At 41.3% G+C, this 20,480-nt stretch overlaps 1 protein-coding gene across 9 annotated transcripts in view; it reads left to right on the forward strand.

Annotated features, from left to right (window-relative positions):
- The window catches only part of LOC100749849 (cyclic nucleotide-gated cation channel alpha-3-like), a 110,857-nt gene that overhangs the window by 6,687 nt on the left and 83,690 nt on the right, over nucleotides 1-20,480 (forward strand). For 7 of the 9 annotated variants that reach the window (XM_012390489.3, XM_012390491.3, XM_033323117.1 and 4 more), the window contains exons 2-7: nucleotides 5,195-5,472; nucleotides 8,343-8,581; nucleotides 11,133-11,347; nucleotides 12,391-12,646; nucleotides 13,434-13,688; nucleotides 14,553-14,683. In XM_012390489.3, the coding sequence (XP_012245912.1) occupies nucleotides 5,195-5,472; nucleotides 8,343-8,581; nucleotides 11,133-11,347; nucleotides 12,391-12,646; nucleotides 13,434-13,688; nucleotides 14,553-14,683 (1,374 nt within the window). Of the gene's footprint in view, nucleotides 1-137; nucleotides 468-5,194; nucleotides 5,473-8,342; nucleotides 8,582-11,132; nucleotides 11,348-12,390; nucleotides 12,647-13,433; nucleotides 13,689-14,552; nucleotides 14,684-20,480 lie in introns of those variants that run through there. The other 2 variants (XM_033323120.1, XM_033323118.1) reach the window with 2 other exon arrangements.

A 20,480-nucleotide genomic window follows, 5' to 3' on the forward strand; every position in this document is an offset into this window, starting at 1 on the left:
GGGACCCCGCCTGCGCGATCGAGGTGCGCAATAGCATCGATCTCGCCGCGATATCGATAATCGATAGCACGTCAACGGAACGATGAGGCGCGGGGTGGGGGTATTGCTCTACGCGCGACTTGTACGGGGTGAAGAAGGTCAGTTCGTATTTCGATCGATTGGCAGACGCACGTGTTTACGACACGGCACGAGCAACTTTATCGTTTCTTCGCGTTTGTGCTTATACGGAATACAGTTTAATATACTGTCTTCATTCGTCGTCCAAGATGTTCGTAAGCGAAAATCCAAGTTTAAATCGCTGCCATACAAACAAATCTGGGCGTTCGCCAAGGAAGAGTCTAGAAGACCAACATGGCGTCGGAAGCAAGAACGTTATGCGCAAGCATAACGTACGTATTCCTTGTCGGACAACAGAGGCCGGTGAGAATCTTTGGAGAGCCGATAGGACAATAAAGCAGAAAGACAAGGTGGGATACATTATTCTTTATAAGAGAAAATTCTAGTAGAGGCTCGTCTTGTTCCTCCGCGTTCTTCTTCCCGCCTTGCGGCTGGGCATAGCTTTTAACATATTATTTTTTGGTTCACCCTTCCTAGTGGACGCAGAATTACGCTATTTCTTTTTTTGCCATCTTGTAATTTTCAACGTTTCGACGTAAAAATCAAGTTTTATGACAGTGAATTCACTGGTTGGAAAGTTCTGCGTATATAAAATTCAACACTTCTAACGTATTTAGTAGGTCACTTTGACGCCATATTGGCTGAAAATGGTCGACTTTATATACGCATAATTTTAGAACCAGCGAATTCAATACCGTAAAACTTGCATTTTCGGATTTTACACGTCGGAAACTACAAGATTCCAGATAAAAAAAGTCGATAATTTTGCGCCCCCCAAATAAATGTTATACGTGGACCTTTTACCTCGGTAACATAATTATTTTTGGTCGAAGGCTATATTTACTATAAGTACGTGCCGAATAAAATATTAAATTTAGGATTTTTTCCATCCAAAGTACTAATAATATCGGTTAGACTACAGTATTTTTCACTTATGTAAGTTTTTATTGGCTAAATCGATTTGAATACTGATAATAACGCGATATCAATTACTTCGTATACAGCATGTGTTTAAATAAATAACAAAAGTTTGTTCTCGACGATTCGATAATTTTCGAATATGTTATCGAGGAGATGATCCTAAATAACTTTTTCACATACGTATAACACCTTCGGTCGACCTAGTTTTTTCGAGACATTCGCAAAAAACTGTCAATACTAGGTGGACATCGAATCCTGCTCGTTTTGTGTATCTGTGACACGGGCAAAAACACAAACATTGCCGACACGTTTGCCGTTTGAAGATCTCTTTACATCCATCAGCCATCGATCTCCTCGTCTTTTTCTACATATTAAACACTGCGAGTCGAAATAAACAACCTCTGTGTGAGCCTTGTTTATAACTGCGCGTGCGAGTGTCCGCGTTGTCATTCGACACAAAGAAAATTATGTATAATATATATTTTTTAATTCATTCTGTACATCTGTTATTATTTTACACGCACATTGCCGAGCGATATAATAATGTAATATAATATGATATAGTATGATTACATATCTGGCAACACAGATATATTGTAATATAAATTTATAGATAGATTTTACTGTAGTGATTAACTAAATTCTATGGATATCGATATATAGGTCAATATTTTTCAATAAATTTCAATCCTCTTACAATTGAATACACGATTCGATTGCAGGCTTATAAAATTTAGTATGTTTAATGGTTTCGCAACTAAGGAATGCGGATTTTGTCATTGATTTGTATCGACGAAATCCGCATTTCCTTGCTTGCCAACCCAAAAAACTCCATATTTTCATAAACTTTGCCAAATGGATGATAAATTGGTTCTTGAACGTCTTTGTGTATTTTATGTATATTTTAAATACATTTTAAATACAAATATGTAATAGTATTGTTTTGAGCGTGTTGAGATCGTAATTTCAAACTGAAAGAAACAGGAATAAATTTCAGAATTTAATTTTCAGTTTTTTTTTTTTTTTGTGATGTAACAATTCTTTATAGAAAGTTTCTGTCGCTACAAAATTTTATGCTTCAATCGTGTATCTCAGCTCGCATTTATGCACACATGTCGCACATAAAATCACGATTTCTTCCCTCCTTTTTTTTTTCTTTCTTTCTTTTTCTTTTCATTAGACGATACAGGCCATAAAACGTGCCAACGAAATCGAAGCTTCAAATGCTTGCTGTAAAATTTCAATTTGAACACAGTCTTTGCTTTCCTTTTTTGCCATCTACGCTGCCATCTGATATATAGCTCGGGATAGAGAGGAGGCTATAGATTGCGTAGGACTTGGTTCCAATATTTTTTCGTTTCATCGAAACATTCTGTGTATCACACTAGAATTTTCGTTGCAAACATTTGTTACGATTCCCCCTGCTACGATCGATTTTAGTATAGCTATATCTAATTCTGAATTTTTAACGTCTGTTAACAAAGCCCATTAAAAAATCGTAAAAGTTCCTTGCGGCTATTCACGAAATAAAAAAAGCTGCGAATTTAATATCAAATTTAGTCTCATTACTTCGTATGTGTTTTGTGTATTCCTTTGAATTTTATTTAATATTATCTAGAATAATATTTACTTCGGATATATAAATATTAAATAGATAATACATCTCTGCTAAAAAGCAATATTTTGTAACAATTTGTTTACGATATTGACTTGTAAATTCTTGCTAACTCGCGTCACAAACGAACAAAACTTACGGCTAATAGCTGAGGTATGTCGGTACCGGAAACTTGTATAAAGTTTCATATACGAGGTGTGACGATAAAGTTTCGAGAATAATCCTATTTCCATCAAAGTTGCGAGAAAGTAAGTAGACAGTTACGTGTCTCTACTGTGAAGCTTGATCCTTCCTCTACCGGCATGCCAAAGAGAAACATTGTCAATTGTTTTAGTCGTGTAAAAGTTGGTTCCTGTAAAAACGAGTCGATGGTCAATACGAAAGCTGAAACGCCATTCAGAACAAAAATTCTGATAAAATATTTGGTGGATAGCGATTAAACGTGGACAAAGACTTTCAAAAAAATTGACCAACGCTAAAGCTACATACATCTTTTTTTCGATTGGTCAAACAGATATTAATACCGTGGTAAATTAAATATCTTTTTATTTAACTTTGCATTTTTTATTTAATTAAATGTGTCCAGAAATAATATCCAGAATAATTTCTAACTTTGTTAATATTATTTTGTATCGCGTATATCGTAAGTTACGTTGCAAATACCAATTATCTTTGCAACGTATCTCGTGTCAGATACGCATTGTATATTACTTGAATTTAATTAATTGAAGTAAATATTATAAGATGGTAAAATAATTCAGCTGTATTGCTCGTGGCTCAAGTGGTACGTAATACACAGTATTCAACATTGAGATTAATACCGAGCTCCAAATTATTTGTTACTTTATTCGATAAAGTTGATCAAAGTGGAAAATTATTTGATCTCCGCACAAAATAGGATTAGTTAATACGATTGATTCTCCAAAAGTTTTATTGTTTATCTTTATTTCAAATAAGGTTTGTCCAAGTCTAGTGTAAACATATATCCAACACCGTTTCTTGAACTTTTTCCATTCGCGACTTCGCTTACGTATATAAAAAGGTACGCGAAATAAATAAACAAATAAAACACTAATCGCCAACAAATCCGAGAAATTTAATTTGAAACGATCCTTCGACGACAGATAATTCACATTTGAATCGAAGAAACCAATGCAATTTAACACATTTACGTAACAAGTAGTTCATGAACGATGATTTCATTTTTTCTGAAATACTTACGTAAAGCGAAATTTGTTCTCAGAGATTGGGCTACCGACTCGAACAAGATCGCCTGTTGCTCGTACGGTGCAAGTCTGTATCGAATCTATTTAGTCAGAATATGATTGGAATCTCGTCGCTGTACCAGTTTATAAGCAATCTCGAGATACAGGCAATGACACGTCTGCAGGCGACTTAGATGGTTTCCGTAGGATCCCGAACAACCTGTCCACTTTGATAACTATGTAGAAGGTTAGCAAGGTAGCGCTGTAGGTCAACCGAAGTACCAGGCCCAAGGGGAAACGATCGTCGTGCTCGCGAATTGCTCGTCTACTGCACCAAGGCTTTATAACGCGTCTCTAGAGTTTCCGTAGCTTGCGACTACCAGAAACGCTGGTCCGCGTTGTTGCATTTTCTCTTTCGTATCGAACACGCTCGACATTTTGAATTTTATTTCAGATAGCGACACGAGGATACGTCGTAAGTTCTTATCTAGTTCAGTTACAGTTCTTGCTTATTTGCTTGTTCCACACCGATTCCTTCGAGCGAATATCATTGTACCCTTTTACGTTTATCTTCTCGTCTATTGCACCTTGATACCCTGACATGCGTAGATAACTTGCTCAGGCAAAATACATGTTCCCTATGTAGTTTCAACCGAACGTCTCTGAAATCGTGCAATTACCTTTACACTTCGAGTAGAAAGCGAATCGCATTTGCGTAACTTTTTATTTCTGAGACGGTGTTACGTGTTTCCTGATAATTGTTACCGATTCTGTCAACTTCGCTGATTCACCGGAATTGGTAATTCTCGTTGCTTGACCTAAATACGAAAAGACAGAAAATTGTTGACCTGGATATTTGAAAAATACTTTCTCGATCGCCAATTAACGCCCGAAGCCAGCTCGAAATAAACAATTCAATAAAAAAAGAGAAAAAAGAAAACGAGGTAGAAGGAATATTTCCACTCGGCGAATCGAATATTCCTGTTCTTCGAAAAATAAAATAGAAAACCGACGATCGCTGGCCTCCATCAGCGAAGTTATAAACCTGCTAATTATTACCCTGTCCGTGAAACCGGGAAATCCAATGCCCGACATCGATCTCGGCACAGTTATACGATGTTTGGCGACACTTTGTACGCGATATGCGATCGATAGCCGCGCTCAGTCGATTCTAATCGACAGCCCTCAACGCGTTTTTGCTCGTTAGCGACGCTGTTCGAAAGAAAAGCGAGAAAGAAGCGATAAGACGGAAGGAAAGTGGTAGAGAGAAGAAAGACTAGGCGGCTAGCAAGGGGAACGAGGGAAACGAGAATCAAGCGATTTCCTTTTGTTACAGGCATAATCACAGGGAGTGGCGGCGGAGGAAGAGATCGGTACAGCGGTGGTTCCGCTTCCGCTTTGAGCTGCGGCGGTGAGAAACTCCGCGAGGACAAACAAGGGAGGATGCTGGATGGCAAGACTGGAATCAGAAGAGAGAAGGAAGAGGACACGAAGAGCGCGGACAACGTTTCCAGGGGTGCTATACCTTCCAGGCAGAGCCTCCTGGAACTGGTCAGCAGCAAATGCATGAGCCGCCACACGCCCACTCATCATTATTATCATCAGCAACAGCAGGTCAGTACGACGTTCGACGGTCACGGGGCAAGACGCCCAAATCCGCCAGTTCGGAGGATCGCGAAACTTTATACAGAGGATATACAGGGTGGGCGTACGACTAAACGGGATCGTCTAAATATCTGCGTTATTTGTCGTCGTATAAGAAACTCGAGGAGCAAGTTGCACTCTCTCAGAAAGCACGTTTGGGTACTAGTAATATATAGTTTTTATTTTCCCCTTTTTTACGAGATTTTCAAATCACCGATATTTGGTTCGGAGATCAGGCGAAAGTAACTTCTTTCGATCAAAACTGTCGTTCGGTAGAAAACTTAACGCTGTCATAGCGAGTCGTAACGCAAAATTGGAAACCAACCGAATGTCGAGGGGTAATTGCACCCCCTTAGAGTGAATTTGGGTAGCAGAAAAAAAATTGCGCGATACGCGTCTGCGTATCCTCCCTATACACATATTGCCGTGAGTTTCGAAGTTTTCTGAATTTGCAGGTTGACGATGTTCCCTTGTCGGTTCGTCTATTCCGCGAGTGTTTCGCTGATTGCATCGATAGTAGGCTTGACGCTAATTGCGTTATTAAGTCCGACGATGGGATTAATCCTGGTACGTGTTCCGCGAGTTAGAACCGATCCAATAATCGCGTGGCTTTTCAGTACGATCGAGCGAGTTTAATAAATTGGAGCGGTATAATTGAGCGGCTAGAGATACGTGATGCGAAGCTTCTGCGGGGAATTTTTGCTCTTTGGAATGTTCTTCTCGCGTTTTGTTAGCGATCTAGCGAAATTACATTATCGATCAAACGTCCTGCTAAATTTCCACTGAAACGAGGAATTGCCACGTCGAAGAAAGAAATATTACAAGAGCATTTGCTCGAATAAACGCTTCATTCCCGTTAGCGTTGCCAACACGCGGTATTCGCGATTTATTCGACGTTATGGGAGCCATTTATGCACATGCGACTAGATCGTACCGCCTCGTGAAAACACGTGCAACCACAGCTGCGTTCAAACCACATGTATATTTGCAACTTGACGTGGGAACAACTGTTCTCTAATGTCAGCGGAGCATGGAGTTTATTTAGCGCGTGATATTTCTTCATTTTCGCTAGTAATAGGCTTAGCAATAAATAAACGCGTCTTTGATCATTGTATCATAGAAACGTAGTTTCAGAAACAGTTTGTTCAATTTAATTTCGCCTTATCGTTATGAAGAGAAAGTAACTTTATCAATTTACTTCTCCTTCGTGTTTCTACCTCTTCGGATGTCTTCTCGTCTCGAACAATTTTATTCGCGAGAAGCGTGGAATACACGAAAGATGGAAAAATATGAATGGAAGCGAGTTAAATTTACGTGTCATTGAAGACGAATGTTAACGAAACTGGAAACAGAGCACTCTCCGGTTGCGAATCTTGATTTGCATCCCTTATTCGAACATTCTACTTTCATTACACTCGTCAGAAATCCATCGAACCTCGAATCAACCTTTAGTCGCACCACTTCGTTCGATGCTTCCTTCGTCCGACCGTATCATGCCAGTGCTTTTCCATTCTTTTCAGCCAGCGTATTGTCTCTTAATTTCCTTCGCAGTGCCATTGTGTCAACGAAGACGACCTCCATTGTTCGTGCGAAAGCTACAGAAAAAGCAGTGCCTAAACCGGAGTCCGGGTAATCACTGGGAGAAAAAACAATTTCCCAAACGAAGAACAGTAAAAAGATAAGGGAACAAAGAAAGGAAGAAAGAAGAAAAACTCTTCCTGAAGATTTTAAGCAGACTGGCATGACAAAGGGATAAATCCTTTCGGTCGGAAGGACACACAACGGAAGCTCGTTTTTAATCAAATAAATTGTCTGTATCAACTTCTTGGAAGGGCCGCTCTAGACCTTCTCTCAAGAAATCCATTTGATTCCCATCTGCTGTTCTTAGGGTCGCTCCACCTAATAGCCACCGCTGTTGCTTCTTCCATGGAGCCGACAAAGTGGCGTTTAACTCCACTATTCGTATTTTGGGAATCGAAGACACTTTTAGCGTGTACTCTGTCATTTGACTTTTTTGGCGAATGATCATCGATACGCTCAAGAAGTATACTTCAAATAAATACTCTTCGAAGTACGAAGATTGTCAGAGTGGTTCAAATGATCGATTAGGGACTTTTCATAGAGATAAATGGATGATCGACCGAGGCGTGTCTGTCATCTCTTAATTGCAAAATAATTTCTGTATCTTTTTTGGAGGATCCTTAATAGCATAGTGTTTACGGTTAATATTATTCTTTCGTTTGGACAATTGATATAGCGAGTAAATGATAAAAAGAAGGTAGACGATAGAGAAAAATTCAGATTATACCTTCGCCCTTTATTTAGTTATAGGTTCGCCCTTGCAGCGAATCGCAGAACTGTATCGCAATATCCACGTTCATTTTAAGTTTAAACTCTTTCCCTAACGAAGATGAGCTGAACAACTAAAACGCATTTATCATTGTCCAATCGACTGACGTTTATTTTATTACAATTCAACTGGTGTCTTCTACTACCCCGTTAACGTTCAGAATTTGTTCCGCGAGGCTTTCCTCGGAACTCGACATTCGTATTCGAATTTGCAGAAGTTCGCAACACAAAGTAATCCCGGGACGAGCATAGGCAGCGAGAACTTTATAAGACGTGATATCGAATTTTCCATTCGACTGCACCATGCTTTTCGTTATTATACCCTTCATTTCTTGTTCCTTTCTTTTTAAATGTAACATTTTATTCTACCACTGTAAATTTTCCCTCCGTTTATTTTAAAACCAAACACTCACTGTGGAATTGCGTACCAAAGGGTTTGTACGCTCGTGAGTAATAATAATAAGAAGAAAAATCCTACGAATATGTTACAGGTGTACTCGGTACCGCAGCGATATTTCAGTTCGTCCCGCGACTCGCTTCAGGGGGCTTACGTGAATCGCGGCGCCAGTGAGTTCGACCTAAGCCGCAAACCGAAGAGGAGGGACCAGCTGAGGGGCAGATTCAAGCTGCCATACACCGTCGCGCTCACTTCCTCGCGCGACCAGTCGCACCTGCACACGCCAGCATCCGTCAATCATCTCAGCAATAGCAGCTGTAACGGCACCGAGACGTGAGTATCCGATCGCGTCGTATTCGCTCGAGACACCGTCCCCTACCATCGCTAGGATCTTACGGGCACCCGAATTTTTCAGCACTCGGATACGCCAGCTCGATCGATACCCGAGTACCCGAATGAGCAATCAGAAAATGAGCTGCTGGTTATATTATATTACGTTATATTATATCATAAATTTAAGCAAAGTTGGTCTCCCGAATCTATTAATTCGAGCGTAGAAGAAAAGCTTCTCGTACGTATATTTGAGTAATCACGAAAGAAAAGTCGAATCCGGATATTCTGGTACTCGGATACCTGGATCTTCAGGCTCATATCCTGTTCTTCAGCGGGAGGATAACAACGAGTACTCCGAGTGCTTGGATACTCGGGTAATAAGGGCTGTGCTTGAAGCGAGTCAACTTGGATCAAAGCTATAGTCAATCGGCTGCTGCGAGAACTATAAACGCTTTCTTTGTCACCAAGGTTCGAACTTGTGGTACAACGATGATATAAATTTATAACGTAACTTGCGCGAAGAAAATGTGAAGTAAACGAATTATAAAAAAAAAGAATTATTAGAAAATTATTAAAATATTCAAGCGTTTGTCTCATCTGTGCGCTGCGTTCTGCGCGCTCTCTCGCTCCCGTCGATACGCTTCCGCGTGACTTTTACGGACCACTCGTTCGTCTGAGCTATGTACGCGCTCCGAGGCACAGTTACGCGACTCGAGTCACTTTGACACAGCCGGATAAACGGAAAGTTAGGTGTCTGGTTGTCGTATCCAAGGCAAGTTCGTTTTGCGCTCGTGTATTCTATGCCAGGCCTGTTGTCTGCAGCACGTGACACAGACCAATGCCTGCAGTGCACGAATGCATCCGCAGCGGCGTGAAATGGCGAATGTACGGTGGTGAGCCGGGGGCGTAATTTTTGTCGGTCGTTACTCAGGCATGGTGTGTTTGACGGCAGGAAATCTAGCGTTCGATGGTAACCTGAAGTGGTAAATATCTAGCAACAAACGCTCGTGCAACGTGAAAACGTCGAGTGCACGCGTTGTGGCATGGAACAAACGTTGGAATCCGGCTGTGAGCTGGAACGAATGGTAATCCTGGTAGCATGGATTATTTGAAAAGTATTTGACTCTAACAACCATTTCTTGTAAAGCGCGCGTGCACTGCTGTCCATTGCGTTAGCTACCAGCAACTCGGTGCCACTTTTTCGCGAAAACGTGGACCTAGGAATCGGATTTGCAATCGAGTAACGTGTTGTAACGATATTTGATTTATGCGAATAGAAATTCATCGAGGAACAGGGACGTGGAGCAACATATTTTTGCAAAAGAATCGAAAGCTTATTTCTTATAATTTTTCTACAGCGTGATCAATTTTGAAGCAATTTCCAATATGCATCGCAGGCTGGTTTATACACGTTTCACGATAATAAATTGTTCGATGTTTTCCACCTGGTGATTTCCTATCAGAACGAACGATACAGTCCCGTTTTCTTTCCTCCACGTTGGCAATACGTAGTTTATTCTAGCGAATTGCAGGTTTCTTTTATTTAGCTATTTTTCGATATAGAGGTATAAAATTCATGTAAACAGACACAGATTTTCAAAAATAATATTGCCGCATCGCAGGATAAGATAATGGAATTGTGCGAATTTCTAGAAAAGCTATTTCCTCGCTTTAGTGTAACTATACTAGTAGAAAGGGATTGCACGACACAATAAAATGATGGCAACTTCAGAGTAATTTTCTATTAAAGAATATACATATATATATATATATTTAAAATTTATCTCCAATGAAACGATAAGATCTTTCGGCAAACTTCTGTAAAGCTTCGTTATATAATTTTGATCCAAGTTTCGTCGGCGTTGTAAAATCGCTTCTTTCAGTTCGGAAACAGCATTACATTGCTTCCATTATGCTGCTTCGTACAATAGCCTATTAAGTCTTCCCCAGGCGATTTTCTATGATATTAAGATCTTCGGATCTTTCTGCCCAATTTAAAACACGTAATATATCTTCTATTTATTATATTTGTATCCCTTGAGAACGCTATTAGAGAACGTTAAAAAATGAAAGAAGAAGAAAAGCATATAATCGTAAAATACTCGTATCCAGGTTGGACGCGTGTTGGAGATTCCAAGATAACGTTCGTCTCGCAAAACGAAACTGTACATTTATTCACGCGATTCGATGCATTTTTTAATCCTCTAGAAAAAAAAAGATATTAAACTACTTGGTTCGAAAAACGACTAGTACGAAAGATATTTCAACTTTAATCCTGTAAAATGTCCCACGCACTCGGACACAGAGATCATTCTGAAAGTTAAAGTACGAAATCCGATTGCGAAATTAAAAAAAAAGGAAAGCATCGTTGCGCGATTACGAACTTTCGAAACCCGAGTATCTCTGGTTTCGAGTGTCCTCGTATTAAAATATTGTAAAACTTCATCGCGTGCAATTTCTTCGGAAAAGCGAATTTGCTCGATTTTCGTACCAAGCTGCTCGTTTGTCGCGTTATGTTTTCACGAGTCATTGTGCTGTTAATTTTCCATAGTAGGTATACGGCGCAGCAACAGCAGCAACAACGCGGTAATAGAGGCTACCCTGGACAAGCAGGAACAAAGGGTTTTCGTACGGGTGCCCCTAATTGGTCCTTCATCTTCGATCCCGCGGGACGTCTCTGTTATTACTGGTCGATGGTGGTCTCCCTTGCCTTTCTCTACAACTTCTGGGTCATCATCTACAGGGTCGCCTTCCAAGAGATAAACGGTTAGTCCTTTGCTCCGCGACTCGACAGATTCCATGCGAACGTTTTGTCTCGGAAGAACGGGCACATCTTGTCGAGGCGTTTTCGCCTATGTTAAGTTTACAGCGATTGACAAAGTATTAATTATATTTTTATCGTGCCTTATTTCACCCTTTTACAGCAGCAATTCTAATTGATCCTTTAAACGTAGATGTTTCTCTTGACAATCTTCGTGATTTAAGAAATTGGTCAGCTTATTATACTGTTCGTCCGTAAATATAATAAAAAGTAATTTGCATACGCGCGCGTTCAGTCCGCACTGAGATGCGCTGTCGGAATGGAAATATGAAACAAGTATGGAATTGAATTTTATTTATTTTTATTTTATTTTAATATTTGTTTAAATCGACAATACAATTCCATGTTACACGTAAAAGTGCGATTTTAACGAAGAAAGATTTGCTCCTTTATCGGGAAATGGAGAATAGAAGAATAAGAAAATAACTCGACTTACCGAAGACAATCCTATCAGATATATGTATGTGTAAAGCTTCGTGAAAATTATTGAAAATCATCGTAGATCAGATATTTTATTATCGAGACAATTTGAGTTTCCAGAATTAAAATTACTTTGATTTTCTCGCTTATCTCCTTAAGAAATGATTCTTAGCGATTCGCCGGAGCTGAAGAAAGAAAGAAAGAGAACGTAACATCCCATTGCTCGCCTCCAAGTAAATGCTTCACTTAGTGCAAAGCTTCGTACAAAAAAACGGTGGATTCGTAGAATTAAAAGCTTAAAAAGCTCTCACTTATAGACTTATAGGATTATGTATGCTAGTCTCGAATTGTTTAAAGAGTTTAACTTGGGATTGCTTATATGAGAATATACTTTAATATCTGGATATTAATGCGAAGTATAATTCATTAAATCGATTAGACTGTCACATTTGTATCTGTAATTATCTGATAGGAAAAAAGTATTATTGATATCTAATAGCGTGTAAGAATTGTATGGTTTAAAAATGCTGACGTATCTGAAATGGAAATGTGATTTTATGTTATTTAGGCGAAACGCGCTGGGTGTGGTTCTGCTTGGACTACTTTTCCGATTTTTTATACGTGCTGGACATAGTGTTTCACATTCGAACCGGGTACTTAGAGGACGGTGTCTTGCAAACGGACGCGACGAAGCTGCGAAATCACTATACAAACAGCACTACGTTTTACATGGACATCCTGTGCCTGTTGCCCCTCGACTTTTTATACTTATCTATAGGATTCAACAGTATACTTCGAGGTTTTAGGCTCGTGAAAATATACCGGTGAGTGCGAATCTTGATTTGTTGCACGTTCCACGAACAAGCCGACGGAATATCTTACGTTTAATTAACGCGTTAAATCGATTTATATTTAATCTTTAATTTTAACAGTCGATAGAGAATCGCAACGATCGGGTAAGATATTTGACGCGAAATTGAAACGAGAAGTCGCGCGTATCAATGGAATAATCTCTGTATATTTCGATGAAGCTTGAGACGCGTTTCGACGTTAGAAAAGTATCATTGGGTGAGAAACGATGCAAGTTTTGCTTAACCATATACCGAATAGAGGTTGCCGAACTATGCTCGTGTATTGACCACGTTCCGTTTATCACCTACTTTCCTCTCCTCGTCTTTTTCCTTTAGAAAGTTTCCTAGGATAGCGCAAAACAATCGAATGCTCAAACTTTCTTACGGCACTTGCGAGGACACATTATTTTTGGATCCTTCGCTCGAGCTGACTCTCTCTCGCCACTTTTACGAGTCTGTCCGTATTAAACTCGAAATTCCGCGTAAACATTGTCGCTTCATGAATGACAAGAACGCAACAAAATTATACTCTAAATATCGGACGAAACAATAGCTACCCGATCATTGCCTGGAATAAATTATGCTCGAATTACGTCTGAAACCCACGGTACAGAGCGAACGTAGAATCTGATGTCTCTGAAAATATGTCAAAGCTGATCTAGACCCTTACTCGAGGTTTCCATTCGATTGACGAAGGAAAACACCGTGACGAGCATGTTGCAATCTCACGCGATCTTCTTTGTTGCATTGTCACACACAGGTTCTGGGCGTTCATGGACAGAACCGAGCGACACACCAACTATCCGAATTTATTCCGCTCCACATCCTTGATACATTATTTACTGGTGATCTTTCACTGGAACGGGTGCCTCTATCACATTATCGATAAGAACAACGGCTTCGGCAGTAAGAACTGGGTATTCAGCGACTCGGAGACGGCGGACGTGGTGAAGAAATATTTGCAGAGCTACTACTGGTGCACGCTGGCCCTCACCACCATCGGTGACCTGCCCAGGTAATTCGATTTTCCTCTGCCTGTTTCATCGCGCTGTATTTCCGTCCACGCTGCTTACCGCGAGAGAATCAAGAGCTTTGCTCGAATCCCGAATGTTATAAAGTAGAAGAGACAGCAGGATGTTTAAAAATGGCCATTTTTGGTCCTCCTTGAGAGCGAGAAATTCTCGCAGGACGTTCTAGAGCGTCTAACGTCGCAGGTAATTCGATTTCTCCCTATTTCACTGTATCGTCGTCCACGCTGCCTTCCGCGGAAGGATCACGAGTTTTGCTGGAATCTCCAACGTTGTAAAATGACCACTCTTGGTTCTCTTTGCGAGCGAACAATTCTCAGATTATTTGGAAACACGTTTCAAGGGACAAAATATCTCATACTGCGATAGGAGAATTGAGAAAGATAAGTAAAGCTTAAAGACGGAAAAGTTCTGTATCTCAGAGATTTGCGTTGGAATGGAATATAACCGCGGTAAACGTGCGAAGCACCTTCGAGGTGCCGATGTCGCGTGTACGTGCAGCCAACGAAAAAACAAAAAGCGAAAGACATAAAAAGAAGAGACGTAATATGAAATATTCCTGTCCGTTTAGTACACCGTTTCGAAAGTTTCTCTGCTCGTTTGTTCCTCGCGAAAGCCGGATCGTTTCTACGTTTATGCCGATCTCCTTCGATCGTCGATGTTCGATTAGCTCTAAAATCTAAAATCAGTCTAAAAATGTCTCTAAAATCAGTAGGAAGACGAACGAATGATAAAATTTAGCGATTTAAGCGATGCTTTAAAATGCTTTGGTAGTTGGCCTCGAAGAATTGGAAGACGAAAGAAAATACGCATGACGTCGTCGAATCACGCTTTTCCATTTCGCTTTGCAGGCCGAGAAGCAAGGGCGAGTATCTGTTCGTGATAGCTCAGCTGCTGTTTGGTCTGCTGCTGTTCGCCACGGTGCTGGGACACGTGGCCAACATCGTCACTTCCGTCAGCGCGGCCAGGAAGGAGTTTCAGGGTGAGTGAAAAGCAAATCCAATTATTTCGCTCGCGCTTGCTTCTCTTTCATAGCGAAAAAATCGCGCACCACGGACTACGGTCTCGATTATGCCAGGCGCGATTGTTCCGTTTTGAGAAACGTTCGTTGCACGCCACTGATTGATCGTACCGAGAGCGTGCGCCTTGTGATTTGCCTTAAACACGGGACAAAGGAGGACCTTTCTGTTCGTACAAACGCGGCGGTTGAACGTATCCAGCGCGATACGCACGTGAAAACTTGCTACGACACGTGTTCAGATATTTCGCTTAACGAGAAACGAAATAAGACGTTAAGTTGTTTCGCGAGAGTGCGAGGAACGCGAATGCGAGTTACCTAACGACGCGGTCATCCCGCTTGTAAATTAAAATTCAGCGCTGCGCAGCGACGAAGATGGCCACCGCAACATCTGCGATGGCCAGAAAGGGCCAGGAAGCTCGTACAAATGCGACGGCAAACCGCATTCTTAATTATAAAACTCGACTGCTACTCGCAGTTTCCGCCACGCTTACTCTCCAGAGAGAGGGAGAGAGAGAGAGAGAGAAGCTGGCTTTCACGAACCTGATTGCTCTGCACGGTTAACAGAGGCGGGATGAAATTTGCAAACTACACTTTCGTCTTTCGTTCGGACCGAGAAACGTGTTATTTCGCGTGCTGTGCGAGACCCGGTTAAATCGAAGTAAACGGCGCAGTTTGACGATGCAAAATAGCAGTTTCGCGAGCATCTCTGCCCACCGGGCAACTCTATAATGCCTTTGCACATTGTCCTTTCCGTGGACCAAGGGCCACGATATTGCCCCTGTGTTTGGCTACCTTGTGGGGCAGCTGGAAATTTTCATGTCTTCATACCTGTCCACTAACTTTCAGTTCTCTCGGTTATACAATGCTAAACACTTGACCGGCTGGAGACGGAAATTCGCGTTTCGCATACTTCACGCGGCATCATCCGGTTCGTCGCGATTTTTAAGGAATTTCATAGAATAGTAAACTTTGCTTAGTACCTGTAAAATCGGTATTAAAGTTGAAAGAACTGCAGATTCTGAGAGAAAATAATTAGAGACGTAATTGCTCGGGGAACATTAACCGGAAAAATAATTTGCGGCGTATTAACACGGAAGAGATTCTCTTTTATCCGGATGAGGCAGCCGTAAGAGGACGAAAATGCCGGGAGACGCTTGTAACAGATTATCCACGAAAGCGAGTGTTTTTTACTCCACCAGCCGTTGATGAATCGCGAGCATTAACTATATTCGCGGCGGGAATGAAAGGAGGCGCAAGAATGAACGCGTACTCTTAATGCAGCCGATAGAACGTCGACGACAAACAAAAATGGACGTGGTTTTACGCAGCGAAATCGCCGGCAGATCCGCGCCCATGATCATTCCGAGATACAGATTGCTCGACTTTTTCTCGCCCGTTGTAAAAACGCATTAAGCAACGTTTTAGTCGGGGATAGGAACACGAAAACAACATTTGCCGTAATTGCAGCTTCTGCCTCGCTTCCCCCACGCCTCTCCGAGAGGATCATTTATGTATATAACCGCGCGATAATTTTGACCCAGCGAGTCGAAAAACGAACAGTGGAAAGCTCGGTCGATCAATGTCCAATGGAAACTTTTTAAATCGCGTGTGGAATCTGTAAATCACTGAGGAATCTCTCAAGCTCGACCTACGGTCGCAAAGAAATATAGCCAAATATGAAATATATCTATCATTTATATTGGAATATATCAACTGTTTTGTTGTTCGAACGTCGCGCGATCGGTTTAATGTGATCGAATTCGACTTTCGACTCCGATTATTTGAATGAAAAAAGCGCGGCTAGAAATCTCTCAAGTTCGATCCACGATAGCAAAGGAAAGTAGTTAAATATCACTCGCACGGGCTGGATGAATGTCACACGATCGATTTAATACGATCGAATTCGAGTTTCGACTCCGATTATTTGAATGAAAAAAGCACGGCTAGGGATCACTCAAGCTCGACCCGCGATAGCAAAGGAAAGGTGACAAATATGATATACTATTTTGTTTTCCGAGTGTCGTACGATCCATTTGATACAATTAAACTCCAGTTCTGACTCCGATTATTTAAATGAAAAAAAGGACAGCCTTTTTCGTATTAGAAAACGACTTCTTAGGGAGAACACATATTCCCGGAAAAGAAAATGTTCTTCGAAAGAGCTCGTCCTTATAAAGTAATGCTTTTTGGGGATAGATGGTTGCTATGAAGCGACGCATGTTCTTTTCAAAAAGATTTATTTCTCTTGATTGTCAAAATGTCTTGACCGGAAACACCGTTCCTCGATCGATGCGAGACTTTTCATTTTAATCATGGACAGTTAATTAGCACGATTGCATTAATGCTTCTCGTCGCGTTGCATAGGATCGATAAAGAACGAGGCGACGTAGATTGCTTCGCTGTCGAGCATTGCCCGGACTCGACCTATTCTCGTAGTCGTTGAGCAACAAGAAAATATTATTACATTTCCATCGAGTTAATCGACGTGCCACTCACGATCGCGGAAAGTAATCTTTTTTGAAGGCATTCGCAGCGTAGATCGACTTTCTTACAAGTTTCTTGAGAAATTCTGACGACACGTTATTCAGTGCATTATATTTGGCATCAATGACACCCTCTTCACGTTGAAACCTGCATGTCGATCGAATCTTCATCACCGACTAACAGCACATCCAATTCCTGCACCGATACGAGTGTCCTTGACCGATATCGAACTACGTTCATTCGAAGATGCATCACGAGACCTAAGCGTCGATGCATATAATCTTTTAACGAAAGAAGCTGAGATATACTGTGAAATACGATCCATCCAGATGCAACAGCGTCCTCACACTGGATGATGACCTCACACTGGATGCAACAACGTCGCTGATGACCTCACGCTGGATGCAACTCGACACGCTGAAAAAATCTCATGGCACAAGTTTACGAATACGTCAAACGTTTTCATTGGCTCGAGGGATCGAAGATTAACCAACCCACCGTCATCTTGCGCGTCTTCCTTTTTCAAATCTCTTCGCCTATTTGTAGGCGATTGCCTTCGTAACATTTCATCCACATTCTCAACATTAATTTGTTGATCGCTTGGTTTATGCACGCGCAAATAATTTCATATTAACGCGTTGTTCCGTGAACAGATCGTCGGACATTTTCAAGACGCTTGACAGCATGGGCATACCAAAGACGTTGCCATAAACGAACTTAACGTGCGCTCGTCACGTTTAATCTGTTTATACGTAAGACTTTAATTGCATTCTTCGTCCGGGATACCGGATCGTGGCAGCGTTGCTGCGACGATAGTAAAAAAATTATTGTACGCCGTAGATACGTAGATTCGCCTCTTTGTCTGTCCACATAAACGCGTCTGACGCTTATAGGAAATCTCACCTTAAGAGGATTCTCCACATTCCTGCGACATTGCGTTCGATCCGCTTTGCAGCGGCATTTAAACAGGACTTGGGTGGAACGCGCGCAAGGCCGAACAGAAGATCAAAGAGAGTGTTTGACGGCGGTAGCTAAACCCTGGGACGGGCTTCAGCGCGCCATTTTCGACGCGAGTTAGAATTTCAAAATTTTAATTAACCAACAGCCCTCGGGACTCCTGTGCGCATCGTTAAAAAGAGGACGAAGCCAACGGGGTAAATTCGCAGCGCGAGATGCGCACAATGAGGCGCTCGAACGAGCATTTGGAAAAAGGATGGAACAACACACAGTTTTCCTGGAACTTGGGTATCCGGAGACTTGCTCGCGTGGAGGAAAAAATGCACATAACGTGCAGTTTTCCAGGAACTTGGTATCAGGAACCTCGTGTCGGCGAAAATCTGTTCGTCGAATCTTTTGTTCGCGTTGCCCGTCCTCTTCGATTCGATTGAAGTATCTTGAATATTCGTTCCCCTGTCTGACGCCGCGCACAGTGACGTTTGAACTCGCAATGTCAGTGCCATCAACTGTCTCTTCGCACTTTTTCCTAAGTGTCGTATAAAACGGACGTATTTGACCAAAGGAGGATTGCTGGTTAGACGATTATAATTGCACGACCGTGTTGCCTTTGTAAGGAATATGCACTGCATACAAAACGCCCCGTAATTAGCGATACAACTGCGAAGAGCACGATCGTCCGAAGTAGGAGTGAACAGAGAAAGCACAATTTTTAGTTTATCGTGCTTAGTCTGGCTTTGGAGGAAATCGAGTTTGAGGATTTTGCTCTTTCATTTCAGCATGGATACAGATGTTCTTTCGCTTGCATTTGCATGCAACAAGAGAATCTAATTACTAACGATCTTTGATGCTGAGGTAACGTTAAAACTAAATGAGAAAAGGAAACTGAAGAATAATTGAATAAAGAATCGAACAAAGGTAAAGACATTTTGAGAACGTAAGGCGTAGTTTGATTAATTTCTGTGCTGTTTCTCGTGCATTTCACAGAGATATTTTGTTAAATAGGCAGGAAGCGTTTATCATTACCAGATCTACCCGAATCTGTAGAAATTTATACAGCACTCTGTTTAAAAAAGTAAATTTGCCTCGAGAAACATTGTTTCGACGTAGAAGATTGTTACAGAAACGTTCGTACGTTCCGTGTCTCTGGACAAAGAATCTAAAAAAGGCTTCTAAAAGTACTCGTAACAGCGTACAAAACGATTGCTTGTCGCACTTGCGACAGGCCAACCTCTGTACGATATACGCTGGAATTCATCACTTGATTTATATGAGATTATTAAACATTCGATTTAGAGGAATGGAACCTGCAGTAAATTCTAACTAATGAGAAGACGTAGGTAATTATTGCCATAACTCGTTCGTGCTAGATATCTTGCACAAAGTATTTCATCTGAAATTTCATTTATCCAACACACGATGTCGAAACAACATCGGAAAATTATTTCATTCGCTTAGAACGATAACTTACGATCTAACAAAGGATACGCTTATAGGCAAATACAGAGATACTTGCGAATACGATACAGCAAATGTATTTTAAATCATACGACATTGCATTTAATCGACCACGAAGACGATCGCCGTGCAATGGAAGATGTACAATTTATTAAACGGTTTGAGAAAGACCGTGATTTTTAGCGCGCATTATTCATAAGACACCGACGCTCGTAGTCGTATTCCCAGCACGTTAGCGTCGAAAGTTGTTTGAGATTGAAGCGCCGGCTTGGCCAGCTTTATTTACAGCGCGACCAGCCACGAGCAGGTTAATATTGTAAATGTAATCTCGCGGAATCCAAAGAGAGACGCGAAACGGTCCGTGGCGATCTCGTAATGGCGGGATTTCCGTTCTACAATTTCCACTCGGGGGAATGGGGCTACATCTTGTCGGGGCGACGCTGATTGGATATAAAATTTCATTTTGCCCCGGCACGCCTAAATCCACCGGTAACTCTCGATGCTCGCGATTCCGCTTTCAATAAAAGTCCCTTTATCTCCTTAATTGCTATCATCCTCGTGCAATTCTCTCGGAATCGCGGCAGATTTAAAAAAAAAAAAAAAAGAAAGAAAAAGAGGAGGAGGAACGACGTTGAAAAATGAATCGAAAATCATCTTGGGACCTCGTTCCATTCCATTCACACGTCCGAAAACCTAGTCGAACGAATAGTATGTCGATGAAAAATCATTTTACTTAGCGGGAATCGTAAGAAGGCTGTTTCAGACTGGTCTTCGACGCAGCAAAATCTGAGACGACAATAAAATAAATCGCTACGAATGTCCGAATATTATCGAGAAGCGCGCGCGGCCAGTTTTCGTGCTC

This window comes from Bombus impatiens, unplaced genomic scaffold (genome assembly GCF_000188095.3).
Source record: "Bombus impatiens unplaced genomic scaffold, BIMP_2.2 scf_0814, whole genome shotgun sequence".
NCBI classification, from domain to species: domain Eukaryota; kingdom Metazoa; phylum Arthropoda; class Insecta; order Hymenoptera; family Apidae; genus Bombus; species Bombus impatiens.